The sequence below is a fragment of the Bos taurus genome, chromosome 2, assembly GCF_002263795.3.
Source record: "Bos taurus isolate L1 Dominette 01449 registration number 42190680 breed Hereford chromosome 2, ARS-UCD2.0, whole genome shotgun sequence".
Classification (NCBI taxonomy): domain Eukaryota; kingdom Metazoa; phylum Chordata; class Mammalia; order Artiodactyla; family Bovidae; genus Bos; species Bos taurus.
This window is the reverse complement of record NC_037329.1, coordinates 118,665,781-118,682,569: the sequence shown is the minus strand read 5'-3', so window position 1 is coordinate 118,682,569 and position 16,789 is coordinate 118,665,781. Positions and strand designations below refer to the sequence as shown.

The 16,789-nt window shown below is 57.3% G+C and overlaps 1 protein-coding gene across 1 annotated transcript; it reads right to left on the bottom strand.

Moving 5' to 3' along the window:
* Nucleotides 1-2,432: 2,432 nt before the first annotated feature.
* On the bottom strand, nucleotides 2,433-16,318 carry ITM2C (integral membrane protein 2C). The gene is made up of 6 exons (NM_001081538.1): nucleotides 16,131-16,318; nucleotides 7,924-8,064; nucleotides 5,856-6,044; nucleotides 5,056-5,166; nucleotides 4,233-4,383; nucleotides 2,433-3,714 (listed from the first exon to the last, which is right to left on the bottom strand). The coding sequence occupies exons 1-6, from the start codon at nucleotides 16,260-16,262 to the stop codon at nucleotides 3,623-3,625; spliced, it is 816 nt and encodes a 271-aa protein (NP_001075007.1). The 5' UTR covers nucleotides 16,263-16,318; the 3' UTR covers nucleotides 2,433-3,622.
* Nucleotides 16,319-16,789: the final 471 nt, after the last annotated feature.

Genomic DNA, 16,789 nt, shown 5'->3' with positions numbered 1-16,789 from the left:
TGCTTCAGAATAAAAATATTTTTATTAATAAAAACACCCAGACTTATTGCAGATTGTATCTCCCTAGTTTTGATTTGTATTTTCTATGTAACTGTGATTAAACATCTGTTCCTGTTTGAGCAATGATCCATTTGTATTTCTCTGTGAGTTGCCTGCTCATATTCTTTGCTACTTTATCTATTGGGTTGTTCATTTTTCATATCAATTTATAAGAACTTAGCATATTAAGGAAAATAGCCCTCTTATGTCCAATGTTTCTATTAATCAAGTATCTCCCCCCATTTGCCACTTATAAAACTTGACTTTGTGGTATGTCCTGTTGCATATAATTTTTAACTTTTCATTAGTCCAAACCTGTATACAGGTCAGGAAGCAACAGTTAGTACCAGACATGGAACAACAGACTGGTTCCAAATAGGAAAAGGAGTTATGTCAAGGCTGTATATTGTCACCCTGCTTATTTTACTTCTATGCAGAGTACATCATGAGAAACGTTGGGATGGATGAAGCACAAGCTGGAATCAAGACTGCCAGGAAAAATATCAATAACCTCAGATATGCAGATGACACCACCCTTATGGCAGAAAGTGAAGAACTAAAGAGCCTCTTGATGAAAGTGAAAGAGGATAGTGAAAAAGTTGGCTTAAAACTCAACATTCAGAAAACGAAGATCATGGCATCTGGTACCATCACTTCATGGGAAATAGATGGGGAAACTGTGGAAACAATGACTGTTTTTATTTTTTTGGGCTCCAAAATCACTGCAGATGGTTGATTGCAGCATGAAATTGAAAGATGCTTACTCCTTGGAAGGAAAGTTATGACCAACCTAGACAGCATATTAAAAAGCAGAGACATTACTTTGTCAAGAAAGGTCCGTCTAGTCAAGGCTATGGTTTTTCCAGTAGTCATGTATGGATGTGAGAATTGAACTATAAAGAGGGCTGAGCACAGAAGAATTGATGCTTTTGAACTGTGCTGTTGGAGAAGACTCTTGAGAGTCCCTTGGACTGCAAGGAGATCCAACCAGTCCATCCTAAAGGAAATCGGTCCTGGGTGTTCATTGGAAGGACTGATGTTAAAGCTGAAACTCTAGTATTTTGGCCACCTGATTCGAAGAGCTGACTCATTTGAAAAGACCCTGATGTTGGGAAAGATTGAAGGCAGGAGGAGAAGGGGATGACAGAGGATGAGATGGTTGGATGGCATCATGGACTCAATGGACATGAGTTTGGGTAGACTCCGGGAGTTGGTGATGGACAGGGAGGCCTGGCATGCTGCGGTTCATGGGGTCGCAGAGAGTCGGACACGACAGAGTGACTGAACTGAACTGTCATGGGTATCATGCTTAAAAAGATGGCCCTCCTCTAAGATGATCTTTTAAATCATCTCAAGTACTTTTATGGCTTCATTTCATGCCTAAAAAGTTTGAATTAATTTTGTAGAGGATGTAGGATGCAGGTTAATTTTTTGTCAAGATGTTAATTTTTTGTTAATTTTTGTCCAATAAAAAGAACTCAGAAATCCTCCACTAACCTAAATTTAAGTCAACAACCTAACTCTTGTATCTTAAGTCAACTTCTGGACACTCCATCGTGTCTCACTGATCTTTTGCTTCGCTACACCAAACTCTTAAATTATGTTTTACATCTGTAAACTGTTCTCGTTTCAGGATTTACCTGTGCACTCACCATGTTTACTTTCCCCGAAAGAACTGAATCTATCAGTTAAATGTCAGTGTTTTAATTGTGATTGCATTGCATTTAGATTGGGGACTGTAATAGGACATGACACCTTTGCAAGATTGACTTTGGAATTGAGAACAAACACGTGTCTGCGTGAATTTGAATCTTTTATATCCTTCACAGGATGACAGAGCTTGTGAGCCAAGGTTGTAGGCACCCATTCTGTCTGCAGGGTAGGACCTGGGTCACACCCCTGGGCTCCACTCGCCACAGCTCCCATCCCCTCCCTTTCTGCAGAATGTGAGCCTGTGACTCACACCAAACCTCAGTTCAGACCCAAGATGGTTACTAATTGCCCAGAAATTGTGAACATGACACTGTTCTTGTGCTTAAGGACAAGCAATAATGATGTCATCTTCCGTGTGGAACTGAACGGGTGGTTTATAGGCACTTGAAAAGCAGCTTGACCTTGGGCAAACTGCATAATCTCCGGCTTTTTCCTCCTCCCTTGCCTGTAATAGGTGAATCCACCTGGTTCGGGGTGACGTAAGGACTTGAGGGAAGGAAGAAGGGGACACCTACATTCCTTGGCTGAACCATGGAGCAGTGCTGGATGTCAAGGCCCAAGAACTTCTCCTGCCTGTCTCCTGCATGTCCACCTGCACCCCCCTCAAAGCCCAGTCTACAGGGTGGAGGTGCACCCCTCACCCACCACCACCACCACCACCCATCTCTCCCAAGCCAAAATCAGAAGTCAAAGATGTTTATTGTTCTACAGACACTCCTGAAAAGAGATCTAATTGAGAAAATATACAAAGCACTTCAAGAGTTTCATCTCCAGAGAGCACCAAAGTCTGACTGGAGGTGTCGGAGCCCTTCTCTTCAGGGCTGAGAACGGTTAGCATATCGAACAATCAGTAAAAACATGCAAAAGTGAGAAGGAAAAGGAAACGCTGCATTCCCCCAGAGGGAACTGGAATTCCAGAGAGGAGGCAGGGTTCCCAAGTACCAGCTGGCTCTCCCTCCCCTCCCCCCACCCACCCACCCATGGCTTCCTACAAGAGCTCTACCCCGGGGACAGCAGGGAGCCCCCCTCTCTCCGAAGGATTGAGCATCCCTGCTCAGTGCTCAGCTGGCAGGGTCGCCCCTGGACAGGAGAAGACACCCCCACCCTGTTGCTCTGTGGCTGTGGCTGGTGGGCACCCCACATGTGCTCCTGGGGGGCCAGCGCCCCCAGACCTGGCTCCTTCCTTCTTTGGTTCCACCCGGAGATTGATTGTGCTTGACGGACTTATCTGAACCCCCCACCCCAAACTCCAGGCTCCCACAGGTGGGCTGAAGGCACTGACTAGAGTCCTGGGGACAGCCCCAGGACAGCCACCTTCCCTTGTGCTCTGGGGGGGGGCGGTCCATTCTTGGGCACGTTCCCTCCATCCTCAGTTCAGGTCTGAGAGCTGGAAAGTAGGGGATGCGTGCGAAGCAAGCAATAGGCCTTTTAGGCCTTTCCCAGCTGTGCAGATGTTCCTGAACCCCACTCCACACCCCCTCCCCCGACCCCTTCCCTTCGCCAGAACCCCCACATGCCTGGTTCCTTCCGTCCTGTCCTTCCCCTTGGGCCACCAGTGCCGCTGTGGGCCAGGGCCCCAGGGACCTGACCTCAAGATGTTGGTCACAGAAACCATCTTGGGGCGTCCCCTCCCTCCCCCACACCTGAGAGGTCAGCAAAGGGGGAGGTCTTGAGAGGTCACAGCTCTGGTACAAGGAGGCGGGCAGGGCTGGAGAGAAACGGGGAGAGAAACATCACATCTACGGGGAAGGCGTCCAAAGTACAAGCTAAGCAGGGTAAGGAGGGCCAGAGAGTGGCCGGAAGAGAAAACGGAGAGGGTGGGGGCGGGGCCTGGAAGATGGGGCGGGGCCTGGAGGGCAGGGGTGGGGCTTCACACCACCCCGCAGATGAGCGTCTCCACCACGAAGGTGTTCTCAAAGTGGCGGATGGCGTTGCAGTTCTTGGCCTCTCGTTTGTTGATCCCTGGGAGAGAACAGAGAAAGTCTAGTAAGACCTATGTCCTGGCCTAGAACTGGCTGGGCCACGAAGACCACCAGCCTCGGAGCCTGAGCAGGGTCTCAGGACCAGGGGTGGGGAGGCCCAGGAAATGACACCCAGTTTCACCCAGAGGCAGCATAGTAGATGGCATGAGCACAGTAGCCGGAGTCAGACCTCACAGCTCTGCCACCTTCCTGCTGTGTGATCTCAGGGCTGTCTGTTGACCTGTCTGCGCCCCTCCTTTCCTCATCTCTAAAAGGGACAGCAAGAATAAAAGATGACAAGGATGATGATGGTGATGACGACTCACACTGCCTTAGGAGGACACAGAGAGTGTAAAGCAGTGCCTGGCATGCAGTAAGTGCCCCGTTAACATGTGCTGTCGTTACTGCTGCTGCAATCCCAGCTCTCTGACAGCTGGTCTCCAGCTCTGGGGCCAGGCTCAGCTGGGCCGTGGTTTGGGCTCAGGGCAGGGGCCAAGGTGGGTGGAGATGGCCACTCACGCCTCCGGGTGGCCCGGCGCCGCAGGCGGTAGGTGTCCTTCCCGCTGCACAGGTGATAGATGAAGGAGCCCAGGGCCTCCTTGTCACTGACGTGCTCCGTGACCACCATCTCCTCCTGGATGATGTACGTCTGAGGGAGGTAGGTCCCCCTCTGCAAAGGGAGAGCAGCCCAGCACCAGGTCAGTACCCGGGCCCAACTCTCAGGGTCCCCAACTGCCCACAGACCTCCCCCCACCGACATCCTTCTGCTCACTTGAGTCCCCTCAGCACCTGAAATGCCCGTCCAACATGCCCACCCCTTCATCCAGAGACCGCATGGCTCACCCTTCTGATGTCCCCGGGCACTTCCTGCACCTGCATTGCCAGTGAGTCATGTGTGTGAGCATGCGGGTGTGTGTGTGGGGGGCATGTGTGTGTGTATGTGCGTGTGAGTGTTGGCATGTGTGTGTGTGGACGTGTGCTCGCACACGCACGAGTCTGCCCCCCCACCCTAGGGGAAGTGCTCCTCCGAGGCAGGGCCCCGGTCTCCTCCCTGCACTGCTGTCAATAGAGCAACATGGGGCACGGCCATGAATGCTAAGGAAGCTGGTCTCGGTTCTTAAGTGAGGGAGGCAGGAGTGGGGGACTGGGGAGGCAGAAAGGAGAGGCATTGACTCTGTGTGAGGGAGAAGGGAGCTGCAGCCAGAGGGACTGACTAAGGGTGCTGGGACCAGCTGACAGCAATGCCCAGGCCCCCCCATCCCTGCTGGCCCCAGAAATCTCCCTTGTCTCATGGTGGTGGGGGGACAAAGGAGGGACAAGACGCTACCAGGGTCCCGCTCACCTTCACATTCATGAGGAGCTCCCAGAAGTTGCGGGGGGGCAGTACGATGGTGGTGTTGAGCTCGATGACGTAGCACTTGTCCAGGGAGATGTCATGATAAGCGGTGAGACCCTGAGCAGAAAGAAAGGGCCACATCAGTGTCTGCAGGTGAGGGCTTGGCCCCGGCGGGCTGTGTGAGGTGTGAACCCACAGTGCTCCCAGTGATGTACCCCGGATTCCTCAACATCTAGGTGGTGCTCCCTTCTCCCGCTCTCCTTTCCTAGGCTGTATCTATAGTAGATTCCACTTACTAGATGAAAACACTATCAAATGCTTCAGTTGTGACAAGGATTCTTCTCGGGAGGTTACACAGCTGAGCTCTGAGAATCAGGGTAACGCCCGACTATGTATCTCATCAAACCTGGGAGGTCCGGCCACCCCTGTGGACAGCCGGGACCCTTAGTGAGCGGCTCCTCCCCACCCCCGAGTGCTGCATCTTGATAAGATGTCAACGTGGAAAGAGCTCATTAAAAGGAACACTGGCCTCGCCCATGAGAGCCAGTGTCTGCAGCTGTCAGGTGGCCCAGGAGAAAATCAACCATGACGAGTTCATAGTCAGTGATAACCGCAAGAACTACGTGATAAAGGTGGGGTCTCTAAACCCCCGATGGACCTAAACCATAGACGTCTGCACCACAGTTTGTACTGCATGGTTATGTACTCCCAAGTTTGTACAAAGGGTGTGGGCATTCTCCCTTCACGTCTGTTGCTCCTTCAGATGCCCGCTCTCCAGCCCCACCCCGGGCCCTGGCTGGCCTCACCCGCTGAAAGTCATGGATGATGTCTGCAGGGTCACCACCCCCAAACTGGGGCACGGGCACGTTGATGCGCTCATAGTTCTCCTCGAGGTAGATCTTCACGTCCTCCTCCAGCTCCATGCGAGTGTGGGCCTGGGAGGACAGGGAGTCTTCGTAGAGGACACCACAGTGGAAGAAGTTGTCTCGGGCCAGCTGAGCAAGGTGGGGAGCGGGGCGAGAGAGAGAGACAACCTGGTCACACAGGGCCCTCCGCGAGGCCCCTGCTGCCTGCCCAACCACTCCTGGCTCTGAAGGCCTGGGGAAGCGGGAAGGGCAGGGCTGGGATGCCCATCTCATAGATGCAGAAACTGAGAAACACGGGAGTCAGGGAGGGTGAGCCAGGTGTGCCAGTTCCTAGGAGGATGATTTCGCTGAGGCTCAGCTTCCTCATCTGTAAAACAAAGTGACCCCTTAGACCCCTTCTGCCCACCAAGTCCATGAGTCTATGGCGGTGAAAGGGGATGGGCCAGTGGGAGGACAGATACCCGAGAAAGAGCCTGGGGTGGGGTGGGGTGCCACCCTCCACTGCCACCAGGGGGTGCCCGCCCACCCTTCCTGCTGCCTCTGCAGGGGGCCCTGGAGACCTTGGAGGGCCAGGAGGAAGGGGGAGGGGCTGAGAGGCAGCCTTGTTATCAGATGCTGGTGGCAACCCCACCTCCTGCCCCTCCCCAAGCTGTGTTCAACTTCACACAAGCCCCACCACCTCCCCGGACCTGGGCCTCCTGAGGAACCTTGATAAACGCGGTGTCCCCCGTTTGAAGGGCCCGCTTATCATTCCATCAACAAGGGAAGGGAGGTGGCCGGGTGCAACCGAGGCCACGTGACTGACTGGTGGCCGCGGCGGGGGGGCGGGGGGGGGGCCCCTCTGGCTCCTCCAGGTCATGACAGGCAGATGTCCCTTTCTGTTTCAGCTGTGCTCTCCCAGGAGGGTGAATCATCACACATGAATCATACTGTCCCAGGGGTCCCAGGGCGCAGGCGCGAGGCTGCTCTGAGGTTCCCCATGCCCTGAGAACCAGGCATGAGTTGGGGCTGCAATCAGAGGGGAAGTCCAGGACAGCAGCACAGCTGCAACAGGAAAAGGCCCCAGAAAGCAAAAACCAGGAACCAGGGGGAAAGCAGGTCGTGGGGGAGGGGAGGATGCCAAACAAAAGGGGAAGTGGGTGGGTGTGCGGGAGCTGAGGTTTTAAGGGGAAAGTCACCCGGACTGCAAGCTCTTCAGTGAATTCCACCCTAGAGAAACTGGGGGACGAGGAAGTCAAAGCCCAGGGCTTGAGGGTGGGAAGGGGCCACTTGGGTCATAAGCGACTGGCAATTCCCAGCCTTTTGGTCACTGAGATTCCCCATGTTGTTATGTTTATGGTCATTAAGCAAACTTTCATTGAACTACCTTCCCTTCCGAGAACTTGGGGGCCCCGCCTCCCTCCCCAGGCAGATGACAGGCTGCTGTGACCATGGCCAGGTCTCTGGCCCAGCTTTGTGCCCAGGTGGCCTGGGCGAGCAGATGACGGGGTGTGATCTTGGGTGGGGGCCACCCTAACAGGGGGCGGAGCTGACTCTGTAAGCCACCCTCCACCTTTCATGGGTTGTAGCCCAGATGACCAGGCACAGAATGGGAATTCCTTGAAGCTCGACCTGCAGGGCACAGGGGGCCAGGCTCTGAAGGGCCTGCAGAGTTCTGGTTTCTGCTGCACCCCGAGTTTCTGGTGCTGATGCTCTGGGGTCACTGTGGGAAGGGGCTGCCAGCCTCACAGCCCAGATGCTAATCCTGGCTCCCCCATGATGGACTGTACTCCCAGGAGAGCTGTCAGCTTCAGATAGATGTGTCCAAAAAGACAGGTAAGGCCACTCCTCCAGACCCCACGGCAGTCAGAGGATGGGACCCCAGTCCTGTCTCGTGGACAGACCAGGGAGGAGGAGGAGGCTGCGAATCTTCTAGGCTTGTGGGGCACTCCTCCCACCTGGGAGGTGGGGTGTTCACTTCCTCCTCTAAAGGCCACTGTTTCTCCCCACCTCCCTCTGCCCACCTCACCTGAGCCAGGAAGAAGTATCTGTAGATGTAGACAGAGGCGAACACCAGGCCCATGAGCAGCACGACCATGCCCATCGACAAGTAGCACACGCCGCCCACGGAGCCCCCCTTCTTGTAGCGTTGGTAGGGGGGCCGCTCTTCCTGCGGACGGCAGTGCAGGGTCAGCCTCATGGTGGTCCCACGTCTGCTGGGGATCCCTCCCGCCTCCCCCATTCCCCAAAGTGAGGCCTTACCCTGCTGGCTGGCAAGGAGCCTGGGGAGCAGAGGCGGGGGAGGGCGATGCTCAGGACACACAGAGCATCATCTGGAAGGAAAGGAAGCATCCCCAGGCCCCCAGCTGTTCCCTCTAAAGAGAAACCGAGCCCCACCTGGAAGCCACGTAAAATGACCCATAGGGACTCGGCAAGAGTATTTTGAAGCCCCTATGCTATTAGTCCTCTTCATTATACCAGATGTGACCACAGCAGATTCTTTCAAACTGGGGATGGTGGTGGGGGGGAAGCACAGATGTGACCTTGATGACCACACTGGGCCTCGGAACCTGTAGGAACCAGGGTGTACCAGGCAGGTTGGGAGCCACTGCATTGGACCAAGGAGGTTCCCAGTAGCTCACTGGTGGGGACAGGGCTCTAGGAGGCCCCCAGCATGGGCATGCATGCCTGTCCCCTCTGACCACCTTAGGCAGCGAGCAGTCTGCTGGGCAGCGATGGAATCACCGGGCACTGGTGTGGAGCAGGCTGTCAGGAGCAGAGCCCACGGGGTGGAGTCTAGAGGCTTCTGGAAGCCAGGGCCCCTCTGCCGGGACGGAAACGTGGCTGTGGCGGCCAGGGCAGGAGGTTCCTGGAAACACCCTCTCTGGGGAGCCAGGCCCCGGCTCGGGACAAGTAGTTACAGGGCTGCCAAGAAGTAAACCATCCTGACCCAACTCCGGTCCACACCCGTCTGGGCCAGCAGTTGGAGGTGGGTGTGTAACTCAGAAACCCTGCTCTCCCCAGAGTACTGGACTGAGAGTCTAGTGACTTGGGGCTCTTACCCAGCTGTGTGGCCTGGGCCATCGCTCCTCTTTATCCTTGCCACCTCTGCCCTACCCCAGGCCTCATTCACCCTGGAGACCTCGTGAAGGCCCAGGCCTGGCTCTGCCTCCAGGGTCCACCATTCAACCCTGCCTCTATGGTGTTCGGACGCAGCTGGGTGAGTGTAGGGGCCGGTACCCCGCTCCACCCCCAACCTCGGGGAGCTGAGGCAGAGTTGGGGGTGCAGAGGGGAGGCCCAGAGCCCGGACCCTCTCACTGTCTGCTTAGCCCTCTGTGTGCTTCCACTCTTCACCCTGCAGCCAAGTGGCTGGGAGTGTAGACACAGTTCAGGTTGAAGTTGCCCAGGACAGGCCCTTACTAAGTGCATACAGTGGGCTCAGCCTGGAAGGGGTGGGGTGCAGGCCTGCTGTGCTTGGGGCACATGGGAGGGTGGGACCGAGGCCTCAGAGAGCAGAAGGGCGTCCCCTGTGGGGCCGGGTGAAGCCTCCTGCCTGGGGCTCTCCCCTCTCCCCACACCTTTCCTGCAGGAAAGTGAAAGTGAAGTCGCTCAGTCGTGTCCGACTCTTCGAGACCCCATGGACTGTAGCCTACCAGGCTCCTCAGTCCATGGAATTTTCCAGGCAGTACTGGAGTGGGTTGCCATTTCCTTCTCCAGGGGATCTTCCCAACCCAGGGATGGAACCCTGGTGTCCCACGTTGCAGGCATAGTAAATGCTTGAAAGACGTACCCCCATCTCTAGGCACACGTATCACCAGGCCAGTGACCCCCACCCCACCCCCCTGCCTCCAGCACCCTGGGATGGAGACAGAGGATGGAGAGGTGCCCCTGTCCATCCCGTCCCCCTCACAGGCTGGGCTATCTGCAGCCTGGGGCCTCTCCCCACCCTGGCCCTACTATGGGGTCCCTGTGATCCGAAGAAGCACCTGGTGAGACCACCCGCCTGGCTGGCCTCTCCCCAGCACCCCGGGGCTCCCTGGCAGCACTGACCATGGTCACTAGTGCATGTGGCCACTGCCCACAGGACAGTTGCCAGCAGTGGGCAGGGGGCTGCAAGGGCTTTGACTCTCCAATGGGCTCCCAGGATCAGCACAGGACAGGGTGACCAACGGCCGAGCTTGGCGAGTGACTCACAGGAACAAGCCACCCAAGGAGCTCCAGCCATCCTAAGTGGGTCCCCAGGAAAGGTGGGTGACCCAAAAGATAGGCCAGGTACCACACCCCCCTGCAAATCCTGCCCTGGGGACACAACATTTGTATTCAGTGAGATGGGTGGGGCTGCAGAAGCCAGAGGTGCCCCCAGCAGGGGCCGCGTGCACGTGTAAGGGAGCCTCTGACCCTCCGACGGTCCTCCTGTGAAATGTGAACAGACTCTTTCTGACAGGGTTTTGTTGGGATTAAAGGAGACACAGGCCCTGAAAGCCCTTTGAAAAGGATCAAGTGTTAGATAAAAATAGCAGGTCTTTATCAGCTAAACCATTCCTTTTTAGGGCCACCACCGCAGCCAGCTGTCGAGGCTGCACTGTGGCCATGCTTTGCTCCAGAGAAGCAAAAGCAAGCCTGTGAGAATTGCTTAAAAACAAACAAACAAACAGAAAACCACCCAACAACAACAAAAAAGTCAATGGTTATAAAGCAAGAGCGGGGTGGGGGCCTGTCCATAATTGAAGTTCAGGAACAAGGTGAGGCCTACCAGTTTTACAGCCGCCTTTCAGCTCCTGGTTGGGGCAGGTGCCTGGGGGAGGGGCTGGGTAGGGCACCGAGGTTGGGAGAGAGGTCATTAAGGATGGCAAGGGAGGAGGGGCCCCAGAGGAAAGTGAGGCCAGGCTAGTGTGGCCAAGAAGGACAGTCTCCAGCCGGGACCCCTTGATGCCCCACGCCCATGTCCTCATATGTCTCTGTGGAGGTCCCTGTGAAGGCTTGGGACGGTCCCCCCACCTTTCCCAGATGTGGACAGTGGTTCCCGATCCTGCTTCCCATGTGGCACAGTGGTAAAGAACCTGCCTGCCAATGCAGGAGACACAAGAGATGCGGGTTTGATCCCTGGGTTGGAAAGATTCCCTGGAGCAGGCAATGGCAACCCACTCCAGCATTCTTGCCTAGAGGATCCCACAGACAGAGGAGCCTGGCGGGCTGCAGTCCATGGGGTTGCAAGGAGTTGGACATGGCTGAGCACACACACACATCCTGCCCCTACTAACGGTCCTGAGTGCACACCCGTGGCTCACGCCCTGCTCCCCTCCCTACCTGACACCCCTCCGCCCTGGCATTCCGGGGGCCAACTCCCCAGGAGCAACATGGCTGAGCAGCGGCGACTGGGGAGAGCAGACCCAGAGCCTGCTGGTATCCCAGCTTCCAGACAGAGGCACTGGGAGGTAAAGCCCCACAGGGGTGGGCCGCCCTCCGAGGCCTCTGGGGAGCCTGGGCCAGAACCCAGGGCCTCACCCTTAGGATCCTAACTGCTCAGTGCACCCAGGATGTCGGCTGAGGAGGGTCCTTCCTGAAGTCGCCACCCCCACCCTCAGCTGCTTCACCTGTCATGCTGGAGCTCCAGGAGAATGCCTGCCCTCATATGGAGCAGTTACTCCCCAGCCAGGGATTTGGGGGGGCTTCCAGGAAGCAGGAAAAGGCAGTTTCCACAGCAGCTGGGCGTCCTGGGCAACAGGCCTCACTGTGCGCTTGTGTGAAGCATGTGGGCCACGTGTCTGGGACCCAGGAGGGGCCCAGGCCTCGGCCGGCATGTCTCACGGAGCCCACGGTAGTGTTCACTAAATGATTTGGCAAAGCCAGGGCCTCAAGAGTCTGAGGAACTCAGCCAACTGAAGCATTAACTCAGAAGACCTCCCCCCAACCCCCGCCACCAATCCCCTGCCCCAGGGCTCATGGAGAGAGCTCCCAGCGACTTTCCCTCAGTAACAATGTCCAGAATAGCTGCAAGCAGATGAAACTCCAGTTGCAGGCTGCGCGGAGGAGGGTGGCAGGGAAGCCAGAAATGCACCCACTGTGGGCGCAGGCCGACGGCCGTGGCCGGGATCCCCACCCTCACCTCCCCAGCATCATTCCTTCTTCCTGAGCATCTTTCTTTCCCAGGCTGCAGATCACAGAGACAAGGCCACCAGTGAGAGAGACACTGTGTGTGTGGGTGAGAGAGAGAAACAAGCCTCGCAGGGGTAAGGGGGCTGGGCCTCTTCGCAGAGCTGTGCTCAGAAGTGCAGACATCAGCGGGGTGAATGCTTTAGACTAGTCGTGAACCCTCCATCAGTGAAACCCAGGGTGGCCCAGGGACCCACTGCTGCCCCAGGAAGGGTGTGGGCCGAGAACACTCTCCACAGCCCTCTGCTCTGCTCATTTGCTCTCCTGTTCTGCTCCCGACAGGCAAGGGGAGACCCCAGAGAACAAAGGCTGGGGAAGACAGACGCAGAGCCGGCAGAGCGCTCCTGGGGTACACGGTTCGCCAGGCACTGGCTGCGCCCCCCTGGTCTCACCAGAAACATTTTTTTCTTTCTGGTAAGAGAAACTCGTCCTCTGTGGCAATCTGCTGACAGCCTGGAAACATGCAAGGACCGACGGGCTGAGGGGAGTACGAAGAGGAGAGGGAAAGGAGAGAGAAAGTAGAAAAAAGTCGCCGTGGCCCAAGCCCAGATGCCAGAGCCCCTCAGGGAAGGCCTGGGGTTGGGGGCAGGACCGCCCAGCCACGGAGGTCCTCTTAGCCCAGCCCACGGGGCTGGTGGGTGGGGAGGGGGCCCTGGGACCCGAGGATGCAGAGCCCTGCTCCACCCTCTGGGCTGGTTAGGGGACCCTCCCCCCACGCTCACCCCACTCCTGGAGACCCAGCTCCTTCCTGCCAAGGACCTGAGGCCGGGAGGTGGAAAGTGAAATCTGATCCCCAGGTATGTGGGCTGGGGGAGGGGGTGACATTAATCAAAGGCCAAAGCCAAGGAGAAAATTACAGCACTGCGAAGATGACTGTATTGACCTCACTTCTCCCCTCTTGGAGGCCCCCAGCCCAATCGTTCCTGTACATGCCCACACCTGGCTCTGTGCGTGTGCGTGTGTATAACACATGGGTGAGCAAAGACAGAGGCAGATGGTGGGGACTGAGGGGAAGTGGGCTGAGAGGCGTAGGGCTGGCCAGAGGGTGCTAAGAGGGGTGCTTCCCGTCCAGCCCACTTTCCGAGCTGGCTTCTGGCCAGCTGCCCATCAGTGCAGGCAACTCATTATCTCAGAGGCAAGCACCACGTGGGGAGGGTGGGCAGCTGGAGGCCCAGATGGGCCCCCACCCCCATCCCTTCCCGGCCCCACCGAGGCGCTTCCTTCCAGCAGCAGGTCTGGGGACAAAATCCTCCTTGTTTCACTTTTCTGCAGAGAAGCAGAGGGAGGCCCACAGCGAGGGCCCACTACCCCTAGCCTGGGCCCGGGGGCCTGCACTCAGGTTGACATTTTACTGTGACAGCTTAGAGAGTGGCTTCATGGGGCAGAGGCACTCAGGAATGCCTCTGTTCATCAGTTGGTCCTTCCAAGGCTTTAAGTCTTATTTTTGATTCAGTTCAGTGACCAGGGATGGTTCCAGGGTCACCCCCAGCCAAAAAAGACCTTCTAATAAGCTTTCCACAGCCCATGTGGTTCAGACAGTAAAGGATCTGCCTGCAATGCGGGACACCTAGGTTAGATCCCTGGGTGAGGAAGATCCCCTGGAGAAGGGAATGGCAACTTACTCCAGTATTCTTGCCTGGGAAATCCCACGGACAGAGGAGCCTGGCAGGCTAGAGTTCACGGGGTTGCAAAGAGTCAGAATGAACGAAGAACACTCGCTATAATAGACTGAGTAACTAACACTTCCACATTCTGACAACCCATCAGCACGGGACCAACTCAAATGCCCTGTTTTGGTGAAGCAGTCCCTGCTCATGCTGTCCTGGGCTACTGTAAATGCTGGGCGCTTCCTGAACTTACTGTGAGGCAGGTGGCCATGCAGGGGGAGGGGGTGGCCATGGCAGAGGGGCTTGCTCTACATCAGGGACTGGATGTGGGGGCAGTGTGCCCACTGGCCAGTTAAGGCCACAAGAGGTTCACAGAAGTGAACTCTCTTCCCAAGGCTCCAATTCCATCAGGGGACTGGCAGAGCCAACATGCAACACCCAAAAGCCTCCCCTGACCCCTCAGGGCTGAGAAGCTGTGAAAGTTTATTAATAAGCAGATCTGATGTAAAGGTACTGGGGTATTAATCCTCCTCCTGGGGCCCAATGGCTCCCCCTTGCCAGTTAAGAGTGAGGGGACCCTGCCCAACTAACAAGGTTTGCCTGGGGTAAGGGAAGCACACTCAGCAGGCTCGAGGCCACTGCAAACAGCCCCCAGGGAAGAAGATGTTGATATTTCCATTTCATGCTGGGTGAGGGGGAAGAGAGGACACTGGACTTGGGAGCCAGAAGCTGGATGTCAGATACTGCCAAGGCGATGCTGGCATCCGCCATCCCTCCCGACACCACAAGCAGGCTGCCACTGGAGAATGTGCGGCTCCTGCGAAATCTGGCAGACCTTCTGATGGAGTTTGAATTGCATCCTCCCACTGGCTGGTCCTCCCTCCTGCCTGAATCTTGTAGCTCTGGGCATCAGGGTCCAGTTTTCCAGGCCTCAGCTGGGTACCTGGCTCTGGGAGAAGCAGCTGGGAGAAGAAAGGGGTGAGCGTCCTGCACTCTCTGGGGGCAGAGTGGGTAGGAAGGAGGTTTAAAGAGCCTCTTGCAAACTTTAAAAGCTGCAGGCCAGGCCTTCAAATAGGAAATGTCCCCTTCCCATCCAAGCATCAGAAGACGGAGCTGCTCTGATCCGGGCTGCAGAGCAAACCCCCCAACCCAGCCCGGGTGTTACTGATGCCGCAGTGACCACGCCAGGGCAGGGGAGCTCGCCAAGGCTCTTCCTGGAATTCTGCACTCAGGGAATCTTTGCTCAGGTGTGTGACACCCACCTCTGACCACCCTCTCCTGTGTCCCCTTCTCCCAGGGCACAGGTCATTCTGCAGCACCTGGCCTGCCATACCCTAGCAAGGTTTAGTTGGAGCCATCAATTTGGGGAGGGGCCTTGGTGCTGAGGAAGACATCCCAGTAGCCAGCAACGGGATGGGCGGCGTAGACACCTTTGCCGGGGCCACTCCAGAGCCAGACTGAACCAAGCTCTCCCTCCCCTCCTCGCCCGCCACGCGTCCGGCCCCTCTGGGTCCTCCCCTGGTCGGACTCCTCGCAGCTCAGACAGTATTCCACGGGCGGAAATGCCTCCTCTACCCCAGGCCCGAGGGAAAGAGGAGGAGGGGAGCTGGCGGGGGCGGGGTGCACCGAGGTCCGCCTCCACAAAGCGCAGGCTCAGGGATGGAGGGCACCGGGGCAACGCGGGCTGGACGGGGTAGCCCAGAGCTCCAGAGGGCCGGGAGAGGAAGGAACAGGAGGGCAGGGAGGCCCAGGCGGCCTGGGGTAGGGTGGGATCAGGGCACCCAAACTCGCAACCCCGAATCTCGAATCCCGGACGTGCGGCCAGGCGAGTTCTGGTTTATTTTCATTTCATGTCTCATCACTTTCTGATCCACTAATTCAGGTGCGGACTAACAGTACATCCCTCGCCCCTCGCCCCCCACCCCCCCTCCAGCAGTCTCCCGTTTGGGACGAAATCCACAGTCCCTCCCCCTTCGTTGGCACCAGACCCCCCATCTCCTTTATTCCCCACCAATCACAACCCACCACCCTACTTTGGGGAAAACAATGGCCAACTCTTCTCCCATCCCCCACCTGGGGACTCGACCCGCGGCCCCTCCTCCCTGATTGGAACCAGACGACTATACCCCCCACCAACATTCCTCGAACTTTTTCGGACCAGCCCCCTCCCCTCTTTGGGGACCAGCGCCTAGGGCCCCCCTCCACTTTTGGAAGAGACCTGGAGCTCTTCCCCGCCTGGGACAGCGACCGGGCCCCCTCCGATTCTTCAGACTTAACGCTTTCTGCTGCCGCTGAATATCGGGACCCAAGCCCCCTCCCCACTTCCGGATGGGAAGACCCATCCCGGACTCCCAGCCCCCGCCCCTCCGCTCCAGACGCCGGGGTCCCGATTCGCCTCGGGCAGTCGCCGGAGGCAGCCGGGCGACCTTCGGTCCCCCGCACCCCCGGCCGCCGGACATCCCCGGCCCTTCTCACCCGAGCCGGCGTCAGCAGGATCTCAGCGGCCGGGGTGGGCGCTGGGGCCGAGGCCGAGGCCGAGGCCGAAGCCTTGTCGGCCTTGTCGCCCTTGATGCCGGCCACCGCCGGCTGGAAGCTTATCTTCACCATGGCTGCGCCGGCCCGAGCGTCCGCCCTGCAGCCTCCGCCCGAGCAAAAGCCACTCGGTGCAGCCTCTCTCTGTAGCACCGCCGCTCGGCTCTCCGCAGGCACCGGAAGTTTGGATCTCTTTCGGGTCCTTTTCTCTAACCCCACCCCCAGCCCTCCCCACCCCCGGCCCGCCCCCACCCCCACGAGGGAGGGCCTTGGCGCCAGCCGCGCCTGCGCCCCCTACCCGCGGTCGGGGCTCGCAGTGACCCCTGCCGGGCGCGCTGCTCCAACCTGGGAACGTCTGAGGTTCCCGCAACCGCTCAGTCACTTAGTCCGTCCATCCATCCATCCATCCATCCATCCGTGCATCCATCCATTCGTCCAATCAGGCATGGACTCTGTCCCCCTCTGCCGCCGCCTTATCCCTTCCAGCTGCTTCTCCAAGACCAGCATCCTCAGAGTACACAGTCTTTGTTGAATCCGTGTTTGCTGGGCAGGCATCTTCTAGACAAGTTTCCCACCCCCTTTACCCCACTTCCTATCCCCTT

Bases quoted from the DNA above. Each gene is read 5' to 3' on its own strand.
- ITM2C (NM_001081538.1), bottom strand. From the start codon at position 16,262: ATGGTGAAGATAAGCTTCCAGCCGGCGGTGGCCGGCATCAAGGGCGAC. The intron at 6,045-7,923 runs GTGAGGTGGGCA...CACCTTGCTCAG, and splicing joins GATACTTCTTCCTGGCTCAG to CTGGCCCGAGACAACTTCTT. The intron at 5,167-5,855 runs GTGAGGCCAGCC...CTTTCTGCTCAG, and splicing joins TCATCCATGACTTTCAGCGG to GGTCTCACCGCTTATCATGA.